This window comes from Mixophyes fleayi, chromosome 11 (assembly GCF_038048845.1).
Source record: "Mixophyes fleayi isolate aMixFle1 chromosome 11, aMixFle1.hap1, whole genome shotgun sequence".
NCBI lineage: Eukaryota > Metazoa > Chordata > Amphibia > Anura > Limnodynastidae > Mixophyes > Mixophyes fleayi.
Genome location: NC_134412.1, coordinates 39,366,366 through 39,388,650, shown reverse-complemented (window position 1 = coordinate 39,388,650; position 22,285 = coordinate 39,366,366). Strand labels below are relative to the sequence as shown.

General features: G+C 37.0%; 1 protein-coding gene across 1 annotated transcript in view; it reads right to left on the bottom strand.

The window, feature by feature from the left end:
- The window catches only part of LOC142106604 (vomeronasal type-2 receptor 26-like), a 51,449-nt gene that overhangs the window by 7,686 nt on the left and 21,478 nt on the right, over nt 1-22,285 (bottom strand). The window contains exons 4-5 of the mRNA XM_075189607.1: nt 2,899-3,123; nt 474-476 (exon numbers count right to left, since the gene is read on the bottom strand). Of these exons, the coding sequence (XP_075045708.1) occupies nt 474-476; nt 2,899-3,123 (228 nt within the window). The remainder of the gene's footprint in view (nt 1-473; nt 477-2,898; nt 3,124-22,285) is intronic.

Genomic DNA, 22,285 nt, shown 5'->3' with positions numbered 1-22,285 from the left:
ACATATGGTTAGAATGTTATCTGGACCATGTAGCTATATCCCATTATAGAAGATAAAGTATTATATATATATATATATATATATATATATATATATATATATATATATATATATATATATATATATATATCAATGTGGCTTGTAATACTCTTCATGCTACAAAATGCAAGACCTGTTATGTAATAGTGATGTGTCAATATAATGGTTACCTGTAAGAGAGATAATATGTAATAAAATAATAACGTGTGACATATTTCTTCAAACTGAACACTGCCATCACTATCACTATCACCAACAGGAGCCCATGGAGGAGCCCTAGCTAGAGGAGACAGAAGAATGTAAGTATTATCGCCATTTATTTATATAGCGCCACTAATTCTGCAGCGCTGTACAGAGAACTCACTCACCTCAGTCCCTGCCCAAATGGGGTTTACAGTCTAAATTCCCTAACACACACAGACAGACAGACACACAGACTAGGGTCAATTTGTTAGCAGCCAATTAACCTACCAGTATGTTTTTGGAGTGTGGGTGAAAACGGAGCACCCGGAGGAAACCCACGCAAACACATGGAGAACATACAAACTCCTCCCATATAAGGCCATGGTCGGGAATTTAACTTATGACCCCAGTTCTGTAAGACAGAAGTGTTAGCCACGGTGCTGCCCAGTATATTGAGTATATTGAGTTAATGTAGTAGCATATTTAAGTGTGTTGTTTCTGCAGAAAAGTATAGGCCTCACAAATCATCTCTTTGCTAAATCTGTATTTGCCTAGGCCTAGACGAAGATTGCTCTGATACAGGTGTATGACTTAATGAGTCTAATAATTGTTTGCCCTTTAGTAAAGAAACCCCCACAATACATCTATGTGTGCCTCCAAAATAGAGTCTTCTGGCTAGTACTGTGTTAACATTAAGATGAATCTTAATGATGCGCCTTTATTTATATTAATGTAGCACCTCTGAACTCTGCAGAACTAGAAAATATAGGACTAAACTACTCCCATAAAGCAAATATATGTTTCTAACATATAATAATGGAGTAATGTTTAAATGTAGTATTAATGATTTTTTTCCAGTTTCGGAACCAACACACCCACTGCACATTTAATTATAATTTTATTCTACAGTTTGTTAAATCTTTATTTTTCTGCATTTATTTATAAATAAAAAGTTTATAGATGAAAAAAAACCTTTGTTTGTGTGTTTAATTTTGATAAGCAATTGTTTGATAATGAGACACATTTGTTATTAAAGGATGTAATAATGGAGTTATTGTTAGCATGTGTTATGTTCATATGTATCGTTACCAATAAAGATGCCAATGCGATCGCTGTGGTTCCAAAGCACAAAAGGTTTTATTATCAAAGCATAAAAAGACAAAGTTTGGTATACATACGCGTGCGACAGTTGGCACCAACGCAAGCTTCAATCGGAATGTTCTGGTCTCCAAAAACCAGAGCTTACATTTATACACAGTACAGTTGTAAAAGTAATAACATCACAGTGACACACAGTTATTATTATAAAGTCTTTATTCATTGGTTGAAGGGTCTTGCACTCTCAGATACTCAACGTGGCATTGGTGGATTCCTCTGATCATTGTTCTCAGGAATGCCAGCTGCCCTTACTTCAGATTCCCGCCTCTAGACTTGTTCAAACTGGTTCATAGTGATCCTCGACTGCTTACTATTTAGTGTGTAGAAAAATTATATTATCCATAACTAGCGTACGCTAAATGAGAGCACTACATAAATAGCACCGTAAGTATTCTCATTAAATTGTATGCAGAGTGATACCAAACACGATATAACTCAGATGTTGGAAACATTATTTGGCACCTTGTTGTCAGGAAACATCAGTTTTTAGGAGAAATAAGATCAATTAGGGAAATAAAAATGCACGCATGTGTATTCAGATGTGAATTAGGAGAGAATGCACATGTAGTGAAAAAAGGTATCTCAAATCAATTCCAGTCAACAAGTACAAAACAATTCTGCTTACATGCGAGTTACTACTGTATTCACATCAGAATGTATTTCACAGGTACGCTTGGTTATGAATACAGGTGTATGTACAAACAAGCTGTTCTCTTTACAAATGCAAGTTGCATGCAGGTTACGCTCAGATTTTGATCAAGCCCTCACATTTTTTGATAGGAAGAACATCACCACTTCATGATGTAGTTCTGCTACATCCCCTAGGAACTTTAATAGCACTTTTTAAGCACTATACCACCCCAAATCCTCTTCCCCTGCCCTTCCCTAAATACACCTATTGCACTGCCACATGCGCCCGTTCTCTGCATGGAGTGGAACATTTCTCCCAATATTCCAGCAGCTAGGACAAAAGTCCAGACTACAAGGACAATGGTACTGTCCACTCTGAGGATGGATATGGTAATGTACTGTATAACTAAACATTATTCTAACACTCACAGATCAAGGGGTAGATTTATCAAACTTTCTAAAAAGGAAAAGTGGAGGTGTTGCCCATAGGAACCAATCAAATTCTTCAACATTTATCTAGTACATTCTAAAAATTGATAGAATCTGATTGATTGCTATGGGCAAAACCTCCACAATTCATTTTTAGAAGGTTTGATCAAATAAGTCTTTTGGTGTTTCAGCAAATCAACTGGATTGCAACATGTACCAATAGCATTAAAGCATTGCAAATAAAAATAAGAACAGGACTGTCTTGATAAATCTGGTATGCTTAGGAGACCTACCTGTAATATAGTTTAACTTTACATATTTTGCATTTATAATTTTATATTTTCTAATCCTTTAGCTTATATTCAGAATTAAAACTATAGTAACATGATTACTTCACTAATATAAATATATTAGGACTTAAAGAGAAAGGGTCAGATTATAGGACACTGTATAAGTTACCTCTTTAAACTTTTGGTTCCACTGTATCAGCTTATCATTAATAATCAGCTGTTGTCCTGATGGTGCAAAATCGATGTAGCTTCCAATTTGAGTATACTGAATTGTTTTATTGAGGGTGATAATCCAGTTCATAATATCATATTGACTTCTAGTTTCTCCATTGTCAAAATAGAAATTCTCACCAGATGTTGATTTAAAATGAATATTTCTAAGGTATTGATTTAGCTGTAAAAATATGTAAAAACATGCACTTAAAAACACATAGTTATGTAATGCATTTTAGTAAACAACAACTCATACCTTACAACATTTATCCAAACAAAATCGAGACAAAATAAGCCCTTCCCCTGATCTATCCAAGCCATGTTCCCAAATTATTAAAAATAAGCCGTAATCAGACCACCTGATTTCTGAAAAAGACCCACAATTTCACCTTAATCCAAGTCTCTTTCAGGGTCTGCAATTCAAGACAGTTGGGAGATATGATAAATACATACTAATAAGTACAAGAGTAATTCTAGATATTTACTAAAAATATTGCATTTGTTCAATAACTGCTATATGCAGACTTGTTCTAGCAGAGCTCTATTATCAACATATTGCTTGGAATAAATAACAATTACGGGAAGAAAATCATAACTGATCATAATGATAATCAGATTTTAACATTGGTGTTGCACTCACAATTTGACGGGTGATTTTCCACTTTTACACAACCTTAATTTATTGTAGAATACTGAGCAGAGAATCTGTATTTTTTCTAATGGAGTTTGAGGTTGCAATCACCCATATAAACAATATAAGGGCAGATTTATAAAAGAGCAAAAAACCCAATCACCGGCGAAAACATGGGTATCAAATGGTGATACCCCTACCGCTGGTAGGATTAGTCAGCTTTCGCTTGCAAAGGTTTCCAAGTGTACTTGCATGGGAAAGCCTATTGAAATGGTTAATTACATATATACGTTTACAGTTGCATTCATTATTGTAAAATTGACAGAAAGGATCTATGTTTCAAAGTATTAGTAAAAAATCTTTTATATGTTGTTTAACCTACTTGCAGTAATATCAACCTCAATTATTATTATTAAATGTGCAAGCTAATGTTTTCGATTCTAAGTGTTCTCGTAAAAAAATATTGTTTTCCTAGGATAAAGTTTATGATGTATTGTGCATGTGTGTAATAGGTATGTAAACAAATGATTACAAAACATATAAACAGCTACTTAATGAGACTTTTGAAGCCATCTTATAGACAAAATAGCTGTGCTTGATGGAGCCAAAACAAATTTATTTTGCTATATTTTTATGATATACTTTGATGTAATAAAAGGATCATTCTAAACACTTACAAAAGTTAACAACTGTTGTTTTTCCACCACACTAATCAACATGTATCGCAGCAGTATTGGTATTGCCGCAATACCTGTTCTGTTACAGTTGCCTAGGATGATGACAGCAGATATAAAAATGCTTTATTCTTTGACAAAAGCACATTTACTAAATAAAGGTTTTAACATTTGTTACTTTTTTTAAACAATCTATTTTTAAAATCATTTTAATTTGTTTCACATTAGTGGAATTTATATCCCAAATCTGAGCTTTCGGCTTCACTGCGCATGTGTTAGCTGGCAAGCTGCCTCAGGCATGCAGACATCTACAAAGACTGGCCTAGGGACACGGTAAAATAAGAGTTTTCTGTCTAGGCCAATATCACTTGGTAGCTGAGTATCATTCAGCTGCCCTGGCAATGTTTTTTTTTAATTGAGCTGATAACAGATGGCGATAAAAGATCAGCCTTATCATTGCGACCACTTTGTACATGGAGAGTGTAGAAGATCAGTGTCATTTGTCATCTAGCCTTCTCAATTTGGTCCTTGTCAAATCTCTCAGATCCTTACGCTTGCCCATATTTCCTGCTTCCAACACATCAACTTTAAGAACTGACTATTCACTAGTTGCTGAAGAAAGAAACAAAGAGCTGAATTGAATTGTGGTGCATTATGTAGTCCATTGTATTTTTTTTTAAATCAAATCACTAGTATTATTAAAACATAACTTTTATTTATTCATATAAAAACGGTCTAAAATTTGCATCGAAATATAATGTGAAATAATATAGGTGATAAGGCGAAATAAAGTGATTATTAAAAATTGCTCTGTATGACTCTCTATTTATGAATTTAATATAAAGTATCGGATTAGGAAAAGTCGTATAATAATTCCTGCTTCCTTTGCTAGAACACCTAATAGATGATTAAAGTAATGCTATGGTATATACTGAAAAAGGTTGACTATTATATCTCCTAATTGTCTATTGATCTATTATAGGATGTCACATAGCTTAATCGTAATTAAACCTCAATAGTTCAGTAACCGATTCTTATATAATTATTATAAATTGACAACGGAGTTTTTTGCTATTACAGCGAAACGCGCATCAGCGTTGTTGCTGGAATATATAGATAGATAGATAGATAAGTTGTAGTCTAGATTTATACCATTGGATGATAGCTATGTAGGTTGACACTGACCAAACACAGAGTTAGACCTCAGTTAGGCTGCCAGCAATTCACTCCCTATCACCTGAATTTACTTATTAAACCGGAACACTTTATTAGTTTGTGAGCCTGTACAATAATTTTGGGAGTAGATGATACTTTTGATATTTTATAACAGCACTATCTTAGGAGGCACGGGGATATTTTAATCTCAGTAGTCAATCTATAATAATTATATATGAATCGGGCACTGAACTATTGAGGTTTAATTACGATTAAACTTTGTGACATCCTATAATAGATCAATAGACATCTGTCCAAAACTGTATAGAAAAGCACTGTTTTGTACTGAAAATTGTACTTCTTGTTTCCTCTGACCTGCTCATTGGTACCTTCAACCACTGTGAGCAAATAAATATCACTTGCTTCAAAGACCTGCTTGGAAACTTCTCTATCCCTCTGACCTACAGATTAGAACCAACTCTAATCCGTTCCCAGCTGTTCTGAGGTTTGGACCCAGCTTTAACGGTACCATCACTCTGCCCGCTACCCAGCAGCTCTGGTCAGTGTAATAGGTCAGGGGGGATCCATCCACAGCAACCATGATCCATAGGAAGAGGTCAGGGGTACCAGCCCTGGTACACCAGCAACGGGGTACACTAGCAGCGTCAGTTACCCAGAAGAAACCTGATACTGGATGCCCGCAAGGAGTCCAGTGGTGGCAGCTTTTGGGATAACAAAAAGGAACGGTGGCAAAGTAAGCCCAGCTGGTTACCAGCAACAACAGACAGGGTGGCATAAGCAGTCCATACTGTCACAATTCTTAATCACATTTTCTTTTATTTATGTCCAGCTAATGTGGAGTTTGAATTCTCAATGCCTTCTGTGACTTACTTATATTAGTTAGATGCAAGGTATTCACTATGCAGTCTATTCCAAATGAATGAACAAGCTGCTCCTGGCAGCAAGAAAGTGGCCTTGGTCACTGCCACATGTATAAGTCAGTAGTTTGAAGGAGTTTGAAAGGAGAAGGCTGAGGGCGTAGGCAGAAAATATCTCAATAAATCAAGAGCTGAAATACTTTTATTACTCACTACCTTCAATATACCGAATAATATCTCTTCTCAAAGTAGGTGACTATAAACTAAATTACTGTACTAGAAAGTAACCAGACAGTTTTATGAAAACCTAGATGTCTGGCTAGTTTTGTGTTGTGTACCTATTTAGGATATTGGCTGGAATACACAGTAGTTTAGGAAGTTTAGGAGTCTCTCTCTGATCTTTTTGAACTGGAAAGGATACATCTGGACACAAAGCAGCAATTACTTAATCAGCAGAGAGAAAGGGAAGGATATCAGATGAATCTTTGTGTTATGTTATACATGCAGGGTGTAGAGCTCCATTTAGCAAATTTAACCATAAATGGCCATTTGACTGCTAGCGTTTCTTGGTTACCTATGTTGTAATATTTTTGGAATTTCGTGGACAAACATGCAAAGGGTTAATGTGGTTTGGGTTGTTCCACAATATTGAGAGAAAACAGCACCATTATCACTTCATAATGAAAGGTTGCATAGTATCAGGGTAACACAACACTGGGCTAAGAATTGTTCTTTAAAGTTGGCTTAACTTTTTCAATAAAAAAATGGGCACAATTTAATTTTCTTATTGATTTATTGTTTTTCTGTTGTTTAATCTGCATTATATTTTCAATCTATATGCAGCACGGTGACTAGGTGGTTAGCACTTCTGCCTCACAGCACTGGGGTCATGAGTTCAATTCCTGACCATGGCCTTATCTGTGAGGAGTTTGTATGTTCTCCCTTTGTTTGCGTGGGTTTCCTCCGGGTGCTCTGGTTTCCTCCCACACTCCAAAAACATACTGGAAGCTTAATTGGCTCCTAACAAATTGACCCTAGTCTGTGTGTCTGTTGCTGTGTATGTCTGTCTGTCTGTGTGTTTGTATGTTAGGGAATTTAGACTGTAAGCCCCAATGGGGCAGGGACTGATGTAAGTGAGTTCTGTGTACAGCGCTGTGGAATTAGTGGCGCTATATAAATAAATGATGATCATGATGATTCATGGTAATTCAGTTTTTATGAAAAAATATGCCTAACAGATTTGGGGATTATTTGATTTATAGGACTTCCTTTATATAAGATTGATTCGTAACGCCTTTGCACCATCTACATTTGAATACCTAACTGGGAAAGTTTGTCTTCCCTTCTCTAATTCAACCATTATTGCTAGAAGTTATCAACCCCCTAAAACCTCTATCCAGTCCCTAACTGATGTGATACACTCTCTCCTAATACAAAAAAGTGAGTTGTTGATTCTTAGTGATGTTAATTGAATTGACTTGACCACAAAAACAGCAAATTATGCAGCAAACACAAGTCTTTAAATCTAAACTAATATCCCAACCTCTGAATATGTCCAATCATTTACTCATAAACTGGATCTACCTCTACCTGATGTTTGCCTGATATCTGCTAAAATATTGGTTGGTCATTAATAGTTAATAAATAATATAATGAATACTTTGCAGGGTGTCTAATTTCCTTATTTCCTATTTTCAAAAAAAACATATATAATACCTTCTCCATCAACTTGTAATCACAGATTCACATTTACTCCATATGGAAACAAAGGTTGCATGTGAGCTTATTTCACTTAAACTTCCCAAAAAATGTGGGCCTGACTAGTTGCAGTAACAGTTCCTACAACTTACTGCCCTGTTATTGCTAAGCCTATTGCTTTTTTGTTTAATTCTAATTTGTCACCTGTTCAAATTCCACAAGCAATGACTAAAGTAATCCCGCTCAACAAAAGTGGTGCCAGAAGCATTATTTAAAACTATAGATCTACCTATTTACTGCCTATATTTCCAAAGTTATGGAAAAATGTGTTCATTCTCAAAGTTTTACAAAATAACAAATTTATTTCACTAAAGTGAATAATTCCTATTTATTTGTGTGGTAATTAATTACAGAAGGAGCACAGGGTGGCACAAGTTTGTGTAGTCTTTCCTGCAATCTCTGTAAAACAGGAATGGACAGTATAAATGTAGTAGGGACAGGAGAGGGAGAGGAAGTATCCTTTCTTTCCTGTCTCTACTCCTTTTACTGTGTCAGTCACAGATAATTCAATTCCCCGCAATGTACTGCATTGTGCCCCTGGTACAGTAATGAATGCACACCGAAGCAATGTATCTTTGATGATTTTTCCTCACACCCCAAAAGCTGCACAAGAAAACAAGCGATCATTAGGTATCATAGTACCCAGAAATGAGCACAGCCAGACATCACAGCACATCACAGGTAATTAAATCTCCCCCAATGAGCTCTTTCTGCATCTACTTGTGAAGAATTACCTCACCCTGTACAAACCTCAGATGTAATGGAGGAGTCCTGTGACAGCCTCTTCAGCCTCCACTATGCCCAGTTCTCAATAACCACCTCTCCCAGATATGATAAAGAAAAATAATAATTAACTAAAAGAGCAAAAAAAACAGAAAGAAAGCAAAGAGAAAAAAAATACTAACACAGAAGAGAAAAAAAAGTAGAAATTTAGATTAATTCCTAAAACTTCCAGTGGTCAGGGAGAATAACATAATGCTAACTATTGTGAGACATTCAGTTATTTGCAACTTACTCTTCGTTATTATGAGTGCTATTCTGCAATTTTGTTGGAAATTGTAATTTCTCATATCTACTAATACATAACTTCTCTAGATACAATATCCATACAATATCTATCAGACTATTGGCAACAGAATGAGTATACTTACCTGAATACAACTAAATGTAATTTAATGCATTACTGCAAAAATCATTAATAATATAATGGCAATACAAAAGGATGGAATTCATCAGTTGTACTCTATTAAATGTGTGTGGGGGAACACTGCATTTTCAAAATTGGTAAAGGCTTTCTCATTTCTTCACTTTCTTTGAAAGAAATTACTGAGAAAATCTAATGTTCACACTTTTGTGCATTCCATGTAAAAATATATTTTCTTTTAGACCTCCTTTTGCTCAATATTTAGAACGAATGTTAGACATTTCAACTGCATGCATAGAATGGTTGTTGATCAAGTTGATTACAACTACAAAGCCAGAAGAAGCAACAGTATGTCAGGATTCGAACCCAGAGCTCCTTCTTCTGAAGACTACTGTTCTGCTGACTGAGCTCTTCTCTCTGCTGGACACCTACCTGCCTTCAGTCTGTGTTCTCGCTCAGTTGAACTATTCTCCGGATGTTCCAGCATGCCCTAGCTCCACCCCCTGACTTCCTATAAATGTCTTTCCTGTTCCTGTCTCCTTGCCAGATTATTGTGCTCCTGACAATAATCTATTTCCTGTTGTTGTTGCTGCTTTTCTGCCTCCAGACATCCACTATTTGTGCACCAACCTCAAATTGTCCTTAAACTATGCCTCTGCCAGAACCCTTTGCCTTATTGCTTGACTGTGTATCAAACCTGGCTACTGTTGACCATTCTTATAATATTATCTCTGTGTGGTCTGGCTTCCTTCTTGCCACCAGACTCCTATTCAGTCTCTAGACCATTACACTATTCTATTTACTTTCAAAGTTCTTTGGGCTGTTAGCCTGGGAAAGGTGACGGTTGAAGCACTGTTGGGTATTTGTATTTACCAATCGACAGGGACCCTAGAACCTCGGTGATCCTACTGATGTGAGGGATGGGGGTTATTGGGAAAAAATATTTTTACATGGAATTTTTCTTAGATTAGTCAGATAAGAAACAATTCACATAGCAGGAAACTTGAAAAGCATCATCAAAGAGGCACAGACTTATAAAAATCCTTCTATTACTGCAGCAGTAACATGGCTGTGTTTTTGTCATAGTATATACAATCTATACATTAATTTAATGAAGGAAAAGAAACATTGCGGCACCTATTTAGATTTTTGTATGACTCATTATTTATGACATTTTAGCACGTTAAAAATTGATATATGAACATTTTGTACATGTTCCTCTAAAGAGAAGCCACGATTTATATGATGTTTATATTTCATCTGGATATCAGGGAATTTCGTGTATAAACACAATAAGAAAACCATATAAATAGTTAATTGAGATTTTGGCCTAACGTGTATGTATTAATATTCCTTTACCTTAGATGGCTGGAAAGCTGATCTGTAATCAGGCTGTTGATTGTTTTTCGAGAAAAACATGTCGTGCACTCCATATGCCAAAGCGTATGTAGCTCTGTAAATAGCATATGTTAGTCTGAAATTGTTGACATCAAAAACAGCTTCATACTTTGTTAGTGTTTCGTTTCCAGTGCAATTTCCAGTTGAACCAAACTTTTTCCTAAATGTGCTCTCATTTGCAGGTAAACACAAAAAAAAATCACGCCACACTTCTGCAGTAAATATATTATCTGGAAGTGTGAGGGGGTTACCACTGTAAATAAATTCTTTCAATCCTGGGATGTCTCCTCTGTGAATTGCAAACATGAGTGAACCATTAAGTGCACTTAAATATGCCCCCTGTGTGGCCACAGAAAGTGTTGCTGGTATAATCCAAACTCTTCCAGGCATAGAAGCTCTCTGAATGGAATACATTACATTAAGAAATGTGGTCAAACCACAGAAAATGAAAATTACATTAGCAGATGAACGTGCAGTGGTTTGAACTGCTGTCTCCATGGTGCTTAAACGTGAGCTTAAAATAATTTCATAGAATGCAATGCAAATTCCACTTTTAAGGAGCTGGTTTTTAACGTCATTGCTAGTTTTAATATTGTTTTCATCATCAGAAGCAATAATTCCGATCCACATCCAGCCAAAGTGTTTGAGGAGTTGTATGAACCCATCATACTGAATGCGTTCATTTGGAACGGTACGGAGTAAAGATGGGTACATTGACGTATCACTTAAATCTGGATCCTGAGCTCCATAACTTACCTAAAACATGTAAACAATTATCATGAAGGAAAAGACAGCAGGAAAACAGAGAAGACAAATCTGATGTAGTATATTAGCGAAATATAAATAACGCACCTACGTCATGCATATAACAAATATATGTTATACAAAAGTAGTATTACAAAAAATACTTGTATTGATAACCATATGACTGATAAGTGCTCATTTAAAATGAATCTACTTCCACTTCATAGTTGTGGAATTGGGCAATTACAGTGCACCTTAAATAGCAAGGACTGTAGCATATAAAAAGAAAGGAAAACTGTGTAAGCTTTGCATAGTGTTAGCAGATGGTGAAAATCGAGCAGTTAGTTATTGTTGGCACACTCTTATAAATTATTGCGTTATTGCATTTATGCTTATTCTATTGAACTATTCATTACTAATTTTATGCAATCTATGTTTGTAAAAATGTACCTGGCTGTTAGGAACCCCTCCAGTCAGCACGACAAAACCCGGAGTTTGCTCCGAAAGTCTGGTGTTCGCTGGAGCCCCTAGTGGTGGGGACAGACTTGGCTGCAGACGAACGGAAGGTCGTGAAATGTGCACTGACTGGGGAGAACCCAGGGGTAGCGTGAAGTAGTACACAGCAGAGTGAGATCCAAGCAAAGGTCAAGGGCCAGCAGCAGACAGCGATACCAGATAACGAGCCGGGGTCACAGGCAATACAACAAAGTCCAGAAACAAACCAGGGGTCCAAACTAGAATACAGCACAGGAGCAGGGAAACAAGGAACAGGAGCCTAGCTACACTGGGAGCTATAACTGGCAATGAGGCTCTGTCCTCACTGCCTTAAGTAGCGAGGGGAGCCAATAGGAGTGAGTGCCAGTGAGACCCCTCCCTACTGCACTAATCTCAGAGAATAGGCCATTTATATCAGAGCCAGATATAGTAACTTCCCAGCCAAGACTCTAACCACAGAATCTACACAAAAAACAAACAAGAAGTTACCTTTTTCTGCGCGCATGCGCCCGGGTGTCAGACCGCTGGCCGGGCGCTGCGGCAGTGGAGTTAGAGCGTCCCGGTTGTTGCCCAGGCAACCGGGAAATAGGAGGCGGAAGTAACGTCCCAGTCGTCCTGGAGACGGCCAGGACGCCTGGAACCACCGGACGTGAGTCGCGGCGGCCCTTCGGGGAGCTGCGGCTCATAACACTGGCTTTATGAATAAGTCCATGAATTTAAACAAAAAAAGAAATATGGCCGTGCTCAGTATATCCTATGTTACATATGGTACCAGCTGCATGGCAATATAAATGTCCATATATGTATACAAAACAAAAAGACAGTTGTCAGCACTTATCCTTAACATTGCATATCTGTGTGTATCTAGCAAATTGAAAACATGAGGTATTTGTTCATATTTTGATCAAACCATTTAAGTCTGCATCCCAGCGTCAAGGGCACCTCATTATATACAGGTCCTACACTGACCTACATGCTTCAAACACCATTAAATGCAGTTAAAATCAGATGCACTCACCTCCCAGGTATAGGAGTTTACATCTAGCAAGGGCTAGCTTGTGAGCCACACCCAAAAAAGCCTTTAATAGGCCGGATAGACAGCTGCTAAAACAACATAAGGCAATATCTGAAACAAAAGCAAAAGAGGAAATACGCCCATGCTCGGTATATCCCATAGTATATATGGTAACAGCTGCATGGCAATATAAATGCCCATGGACTTGTTGGTTTAGATACTGGCATTAGCAGAAGTGCAAAAGAATGTAGTCTCCGGTGGGTAGAGTTGTCAGATGGGTGGCATTACTTGGGGGCTACAAATTAGATGAATAAATGCATCTACTTTTGCAGCCATATGCAAAAATTAGATTTTGCATTGTGGGATGAGATATTTAAATGAGATATAAAGGTGAGAGGGCATATTTAGGGGGTATCCATTGTTTTGCGGGAGGGAGCACAGCTTTATCCTCCTCACAAAATAACACCATTTCCTCACTACCTCTCAGTTGATAGAGATTGTATCTTGTCCTATATATTTTTAATTATGCGCATTTTGCACTTTAGAGTTGCAGAAAATAGCATTTCCAGGCACATTTTCACTACATTTCGTAATCAAACGCAAAAATGTGTCAATTGCAGTAAAGACAGTCCCAACAGAAACATAAATGAAGTTAAGCCGAGCAGTATTTTAGAACACAAACAGAGATGTTTGAAGAAAAGGAGTGGTCATAAAGTGTCAACAAGTTGAACTTTGAAGTGACATTTCACTTGTTCCACCATGTGCATATTAGGTAAACCTGCAAAACTAGGTACAGATGTAATTCCAGGGGCACCAAGGACCATGAACCTTGAAATGTGCTAGACAGACTAGTAGGAGCACTTAGGCAGATAAGGAAGAATTGCATGTCTGCTTTTTGTACTTCACAAAGGAACTGCAAAAGCAGCATTGGAATGGTGTGATCCTTAATTGGTGCAAATGCATGTAAAGTACTACTGGGATGCATAGGTTTGCAGTGGAGCAGTAGACTGCACTGGCAGAACGAAGTAGTTGGCAGAGCAAAGGCATTCCTAGTAAAGTAAAGAATAGAGGGAGCACCTTGAATTGTGAAGTAGTGCAGAAACATGATTCACTTTTGTAGTGCAAGATTAATGAAATGAGATACAAGTGTTCCCTTCCCACTCCACAAACCAATTGAGCCCCTGCCTGCCATAGTGAAAAGCACATGTCTGGTGCCTCTGTGGCGAGGGGGGGGGGGGGTGCAAGAAACAGCCCTGGTGCCTCCGTGGAGAGGGGGGGGGTGCAAGAAACAGAATGGCATGCACCTCCCAGAGACTACATTCCCCATGCTGAAGATCACTCAAACCCTTATTGACCTCCATGGACTGTGGGCAATGAAGTAATCAACAAGACTGAGGCCCCTAGAATTTGCGAGTATAATGGATGATGAGGCCTATGACCTTAACACCAAAGCAAGAACACACAAACACAATTTTCAATTCATGTTGAATTTAATATAAAACTATAGTTCCTAAAAACATGTTAACCACTTTATTACATATAAAAAGACTATTTTCTTATTTTGTCTCTTCAGTGCAGTAGTTCAAATATAGAATATAGATAAAGTCTCTTAGAAAAAACTCACGTGTTCACTATCACAACAAACACTAAATAATTAAGGTTGGCAGTCCTCACAAGTGGCCGGCAGCTAGTGAAGGAGAGTTGCATCTATAATTAATCAGAGTCAGTCAGCCATAGTGAATATGTGGATTTTTTGTTTTTCTTTAATAAAGTGGTAAATGAGGATTTGGGGAGTATTTTATTCAATTTAAGCACATTTCATTAAATCTTGTTTGAGAAGATAACATTTTGAATGCCAAATGAAATTTCTGCTGGAGTAGCTGAAGAGGAAAACCAGGATTTGGACTGACAAGTAAAGAAGGGTGAATTGATCCAACCAATTAAAAATTCCACTGAATTTTAGTGATTTACAAATCAACAAGAATGAACAAATGTTACATGTGTATAGCCTTAAGAAAGGACCTTACAGCCCCTCCGGCACGCATTCTTCATGGACTGTTCTAGGGAAAGCATCCATCAATGCTACTATTTGTGATTGGGACTTGTGATGTGAACTGTTACCAGGGGAGGGCTAGCAAATTGTAGCCAGAGTGGGGGTGGGGGTGGCAAGACTTGATTCAGCAGCCTATTAGGAACATTTTGAAAGAAACAAAATGCAGGTGACCCAGTGACCCAGCCCCCCAGCCCAGCCTGCTCCTGACTGTGACCTAGCTGTGACCTGACTTATAACTATTTCAATTCAATTTTCACCTTTACTACTGTTCTGGACACACTTGGTATATAGCAGCATGACATATTTTTATTTTACATCCTCTTTACTTAGCCCACTAGAGCTCAAGAGGTTTGTGTAGTGTTTTTTTTTCTTTTTCAATTTTTCCATAGATTTTCGTCTTTTTCTTTTGTTTCTGTAATTGTCATTGACCATACAAGTTTTCCATACATGTTGCTTGCTATTTGAATGGTGCATATTTTACAAGGCACTGACTAGCAGAAAAAATATTTTCTTTTTCTCCACTTGTTATTAGCACCAGTCACAACAGCACTGTATCACATCTAAGTGTACACATATCCAGGCTATACATTACATCTCCTCTGGTTATTTTTGTAACATAATGACTGAAGCAAACATTTTGTTCTGCATCTGCCATTAGTGTCATTTACTATTTAAGTGTGCAAATAATACCCAACAATACACAAGCATCTCAACTGACTAGTGCAAGAAAATACATTTTCTTCTGTACTGTTTCACACAACTTGTCAAAACCGCAATTGCTACCCCATACTGGAAGTTCAGATGATAATATAACTTTTGAATCTCTATCATACTCTTTATCAAATCATGGCACATGCTTTCTTTATTTAGTCACACGTTTGCGATCTTGAGGACAATAGGTCAAATCCTAGCACTGGTGAAATCAAAGTACATTTATAAACATTATTTAGTGCCACTAAAAAATACGTGGAGGGCACTGTGAATAAAGGAGGGCTCAAGTCGCTAAAATGTATTGCTGTATTATGCTAATAAGAAAGAATTGCACTTACATATGGTGGTTGTATGTGCTCAATGGATACTTGTGGCTATTTCTCATAATACAGCCATAACAGGTTAGCTCAGTCAAAGTTCTGCATAACGTTTCAAAAGTATATCTTTCTTCATCAAGCAATAAGGACACTATAACTAAACTAAACACAAGTCATAATGTATAAATGTTCCTACCTCCTCATTACTTAGTATATGATTCACCATGAAATCAATGTGTTACAACTTAACTCCCTCTCACATTAAGGTATGTTAAAACAAAAAAAATATGGGTTGTAAAGAAGCCAATCAACAAAAAACAAGGCATTTAAAATTAGAAATCTTACTAAGAGTTTGGAGCAAAGCAAGAGAAAAGAAACAAATTTACAGTCATGGCCAAAAGTTTTGGGAATGACACAAGTATTGGTTTTCACAAAGTTTGCTGCTTCTCTGTTTTTAGAACTTTTTGTCAGATGTTGCTATGTTATACTGAAGTAAAATTACAAGCATTTCATAAGTGTCAAAGGGTTTTATTGACAATTACATTAAGATTATACAAAGGTCAATATTTCCAGTGTTGACCCTTCTTTTTGAAGACCTCTGCAATTCGCCCTGGCATGCTGTCAATCAACTTTTGGGCCACATATTGACTGATGGCCGCCCATTCTTGCCTAATCAATGCTTGGAGTTTATCAGAATTTGTGGGTTTTTGTTTGTCCACCCATCTCTTGAGGATTGACCACAAGTTCTCAATGGGATTAAGGTCTGGGGAGTTTCCTGGCCATGGACCCAAAATTTTGATGTTTTGATCCCCGAGCACTTAGCTATCACTCTGCCTTATGGCAAGGTGCTCCATCTTGCTGGAAAAGGCAATGTTCATCACCAAACTGTTCTTTGATGGTTGGGAGAAGTTGCTCTTGGAGGATATTTTGGTACCATTCTTAATTCATGGCTGTGTTCTCAGGCAAAATTGTGAGTAAGCCCACTCCCTTGGCTGAGAAGCAACTTCACACATGAATGGTCTCAGGATGCTTTACGGTTGGCATGCTACAGGACTGATGGTAGCGCTGACCTTTCCTTCTCCGGACAAGCGTTTTTCCAGATGCCCCAAATAATCTGAAAGGAGATTTAACAGAGAAAATGACTTTACCCCAGTCCTCAGCAGTCCAATCCCTGTACCTTTTGCAGAATATCAATCTGTCCCTTAAGTTTTTCTTGAAGATAAGTGGCTACTTTGCTGGCCTTCTTGACACCAGGCCATCCTTCAAAAGTCTTCGCCTCACTGTGCGTGCAGATGCACTCACACCTGCCTGTTGCCATTTCAGAGCAAGCTCTGCACTAGTGGTGCCCCAACCCGGCAGCTGAATCAACTTTAGGAGACGGTCCTGGCACTTGCTGGATGTTCTTGGGCGCCCTGAAGCCTTCTTCACAGCTATTGAACATCTCTCCTTGAAGTTCTTGATGATCCGATTAATGGTTGATTTAGGTGCAATCTTACTAGCAGCAATATCCTTGCCTGTGAAGCCCTTTTTTGCAAAGCAATGATGACTGTATGTGTTTCCTTTCAGGTAACCATGATTAACAGAGGAAGAACAATTATTTCAAGCACCACCCTCCTTTTAAAGCTTCCAGTCTGTTATTCTAACTTAATCAGCATGACAGAGTGATCTCCAGCCTTGTCCTCCTCAATATTCTCACCTGTGTTTTTGAGAGAATAACTGATCTGATATCAGCTGGTCCTTTTGTGGCAGGGCTGAAATGCAGTGGAAATTTTGTTTTTGGGATAAAGTTCATTGTTGTGGCAAAGAGAGACTTTGAAATTAATTGTAATTCATCTGATCACTCTTCATGACATTCTGGACTATATGCAAAATGCCATCATAAAAACTGAGACAGCAGACTTTGTGAAAAATAATATTTGTGTCATTCTCAAAACTTTTGGCCATGACTGTACTTCTTGAGAAACCATGTTAAAATACAATTCGAGCAAATTAATTTATTTTTGCATGCAGAGAAAATACTGTCTGGTTTTGCTTGTAGCACACAAACAGTGGAATATAGAATTAAGCTAGGACACACCCCTTTCAAACTCTAAATCTGTGTGCACATTTTAACCCCATCCTCCCACCCACCCCTCAGTGCAACTTGGTTTTGCCAAGGTGCAAATGTATTCCATTCTTTTGTTTTGCTCCTAACGCTAAGTGAGGTCCTATATGTATATAGGCTTATAAAAGGTGTATACAATTTCCCTGGCAGTGATTCTTCCTGGATTGTTCTAGAGAAAAATGTATGTGGATGCCATATGTGACTCCTGATATGACTGGTGATTAGCAGTGGCCTGACTATTCTCATCTCCATCTACACTTCTGTGCACACCTGGTACATAGCAGCATTGACTGATTTGTCTATTTTTGCTTATTTTATACCCTCCTTAGTTAGCCCTATCACTGCTTGCTACTTCAACTGGTGTATTTTTTTTTACAAAGCACAAAAAAATAAACACTTTTGCCATTAGCATCAATAGACATCTAAGTGTAAAAAGATTCATGCAATGCATTGTCATTTTAACTAGTGTATTTTTTTAAAAAGTAGTGGCTGGTGAAAAATTAAATATTGCTCTCCGCTTGACGATAGTGTCATTTACTAGTTAATTGTAAAAATTTCTAGGCAATACACCAGAATCTTAGCTGTGAATATCTTGTAACACACAGATTAGTGAAAATAAAAAAAACAATTCTTCTACATGCTGACACTTGTAGCCCCATAAGTATGCAGTACAAATGTTTCCCCTATCATGAAATAATTAAGTGCAGCAAATGGTTTGTATTGAAATGATCATTCACTGCACAGCCCCTGCACCTCTGCTTTGATTTCCCTGTGGTCCTCTTGTCAGGACACCCCATGATCACATGAGTGTCTGGCTGTGATCAACACTGGAAATGTCAAGGACCAAGTGAACTATAACAAGTCTGATCATTCCTATGTATCTGTGAGTGGTGGAATTTTTTTTACATTTTTTTTTATGTGGAGGGGGGTAGACTTTGCAAACTGTTGAATCCACCTGTAGCTGAACTACAATCCTTAGCATGCCTAGCATACTTGGCTTGTAGTTCCACAATGGATGGAGCACAGAGTGGAGATACATAGGTTGCTTAGCTTGTTTCTGGGAAAGAAACATGCCAGATAGTTTTGAGTGCTCCTTAATAACCCCATGGTCCAATCTGATAAAATCCCCTGAGCCAAGATTTTCTTACAATCAAACCCTGGGAAAGTGTGAGGAAAGTAATTTGTTTTTACTTAGCCCCCAACATTAAACATGAAGGGCATGAGTCATTAAGGAGAGCAACGCAAAAAAAAAAAAGAGTAACTTTACACCTTGGCAAAATCATGTTGCATTGGATGGGAGGATACATTTAAAATGTGGGGACAGATTTATAGTTGGGGTATGGTATATCCTAGATCAACATTAGATTTCAGTGTAATAATAAAGCTATCAAGTATTTGTGTGCTACATGAAAAGAAAGCCAGTGTTTAACTTGTATGCAAAATAATAACTAACTTGCATCCCTTGCATTGTAACATGGTTTGTCCAGGATCAAATTGACTCCTTTTTTTTTGCCTTGCTCTCCTTAATGACTCGTGCCCGATATATGCAATTTGGGTACAGGTACCAGTTAAGGAGGACCTGTATTTTATGCCAACATGCAATAACATATGTTTTATGATTTTATTGACATAATGCTTTAAATTGCATACTCACTTGAGGGTATCTATAGATTCCTGAAAGCCTTGCCATGCTTTTAGTTGATGAGGATACTAGGTGTCCAATGATGCCAGCTAGGTTTCCTCTCTTTGTACACTTGTAGTTTGGAACATTTCTTTGTACACCTGTCAGTAATTGCATTGTGCTTTCTAGTGCTTTACTTTCATATGCACAAGAATCAAAAATCTCAAATCCCAATGTGATGTTAGGAAGAAGCACATTACTCCTGTTTATTTCCTCAGTGGCATAAATAATAGCTAAGACATGCCTGTAGTATCGTAGAGTCATTCTGGAAGTAAAATTAAATAGTCATATTAAGGATAAGGAGAAGGACACAAAGCATCACATCCCTCCTTTCACACTACTGTATGTACTCAACTATTTGCAAGAATAATCTCACAAATACCTGGAAACCCCACACATTACAGATTGTCTCACACTGCTGTCTACACTTAATGAAGCTTCACACATTACATTATGCAGAAACATTGGCAATAGTGTTACGTTTACACATATCCCTCAATCCTCACACTTTACAATATGCCTCTCTCTGCATTATGATTGCTACATGTGGTTTAAGAGTTCTACACTCATTACACTACATTCCCATTAGTATAGCCTGAACACTTGTTTTCATCTATATGTGTGCCCCAACAAATATTACACAACACTCTTTCCCCAATCAGTCAAACTCAGTCGACAGTCATAATTTGACCCTGTAACATCTACAACACTTCAGTCATGTTGCTGTACACCTACCATCATATACATCTCTAACATAAACCTCATTCATCAAACTCTTATGCCACAGGCATGCTCACTGTGATACACACACTACAATACCATCCACAGTTCATTATACATTTTAGTAATCGCCAGATTCATACTGTAGCAACCCCTTGGCTGATTATAGTACTAGGTAGGAATTTCTTTGGGTTGGCTGGATACACATATATCCTATATAGCTTAACACTCACATAACTATACATTGGTTTAAACACTCAAAAATGACTACAGTTACTTGCATTAACACCAAACACCATAGTGCAAACACCTGAATATACCAAAGAAATGTTGCTTTCATTTTCATATTGAATTTCGATTGTGCAGATTAACTTTTACTTTGGGTGTCTTGCACCCATTACACTTGTTTTTATCATATGGGCACAAGTTTATTAAGTTACATGTTTAGTTTAAAGGGGCATATTTCACCAGGAACACATATTTCTGTAAGCACAATTTATTGGGAAGTGACTCTGTAGATAAATATAATAAGGCATGTTGCTATCGGTAGCTCAGTAGAACATGTGTCATTATGTCTATTAAATAGCAGAGGTTCTATAGGTCTTCCAAATTTCTGTATCATGGTGGAGGGAGGTAGTACACTCCGTTCCATGATCCCAGTTGTTGAACATATTAGTACAGGGATATAAGGAGCTTACTGTAGAAAGTAGGTTTTGTGCATGTTGTTGTTATGGAGGGAACATTTTGATAACGGGAATTTGCTTATATCATGTTTTAAGTATATTACTCAATAACTAAATATTAAAATTATACTTTAGTATTTTATATATCATGATACCATGGCATTATTTCCATTTATGTAGTAGTTTAGAGTTCAGCTCCATGCTTTAATATAGAGAAGGTTAAGAAATTAGTAAAATGTAGGTTTTCACTTGGACCAGATATTAAGATAGGGCTGAAAAGAGAATTCCTTTACAAAACATTCTGTATAAAGCCAAACTGAATCTGAACCTTTTCATATTCTAATTAAGCATAATGGACCTATATGATAACTCTTATCTTTAATTTTTGCTTCTAGAAGCAAAAATGTTATATCATCCATATTAAAAGTTCAATTAATCAGTATTCTATTTCAGTTATCAAAATCATAAGGAATCAGACCAATCCAAATCCATCATAATATCTTGCCTAATTTCCAAATCAAATCCTGGATTCAATGCATCCATAATAAAATATAACCTGGCTAAAGAGAACAAAAGTTCTGGCTATTCAAAGAGAGAGACTTGTGTAAAGTAACAGCAGTACATATAAGACCAGCACTTTGCATCTTTTGAACAGAATACAAAATCTTCACCATCACATTTGTACTAAAGATACTTCAAGCAATTTAATAAGGTCTGTGCTTCTAGAACAACACTTGGTAACACAAAGATTTTCCGTGGAATGACAATTAATTGGCTCAAGAAAGTGAAAACTGTATCTACTGTTTGAGCTATTATATGATGTGCAGTAGAACAAAATCGGAAAACATGGTTAATGATGCCAGACTAATTAAGTCCTTTCAGTCAATTATATAAAATATATTGTGTTGTTCTGTCATTTCTGATTTGCATGGGTTGTTGCAGACTTACATATTGAAATATATTGAATTAAACAAAAAAATAAAAAAAAAACATCTAGATAACTAACTATAGGATAGTTATTCCATTTTTCTCATGATACCATTCAATTTGAAACCATAAGAACTATGGCATTTCTTCGCTCTGAAAAAAATAAAACATTTTTAAATAGAGTTGTTTTTTTGTTTTTCTTTCCACCCAGTAGTATTTTAACTCTATTGTTACTTGCAGATATAAAAATCATCA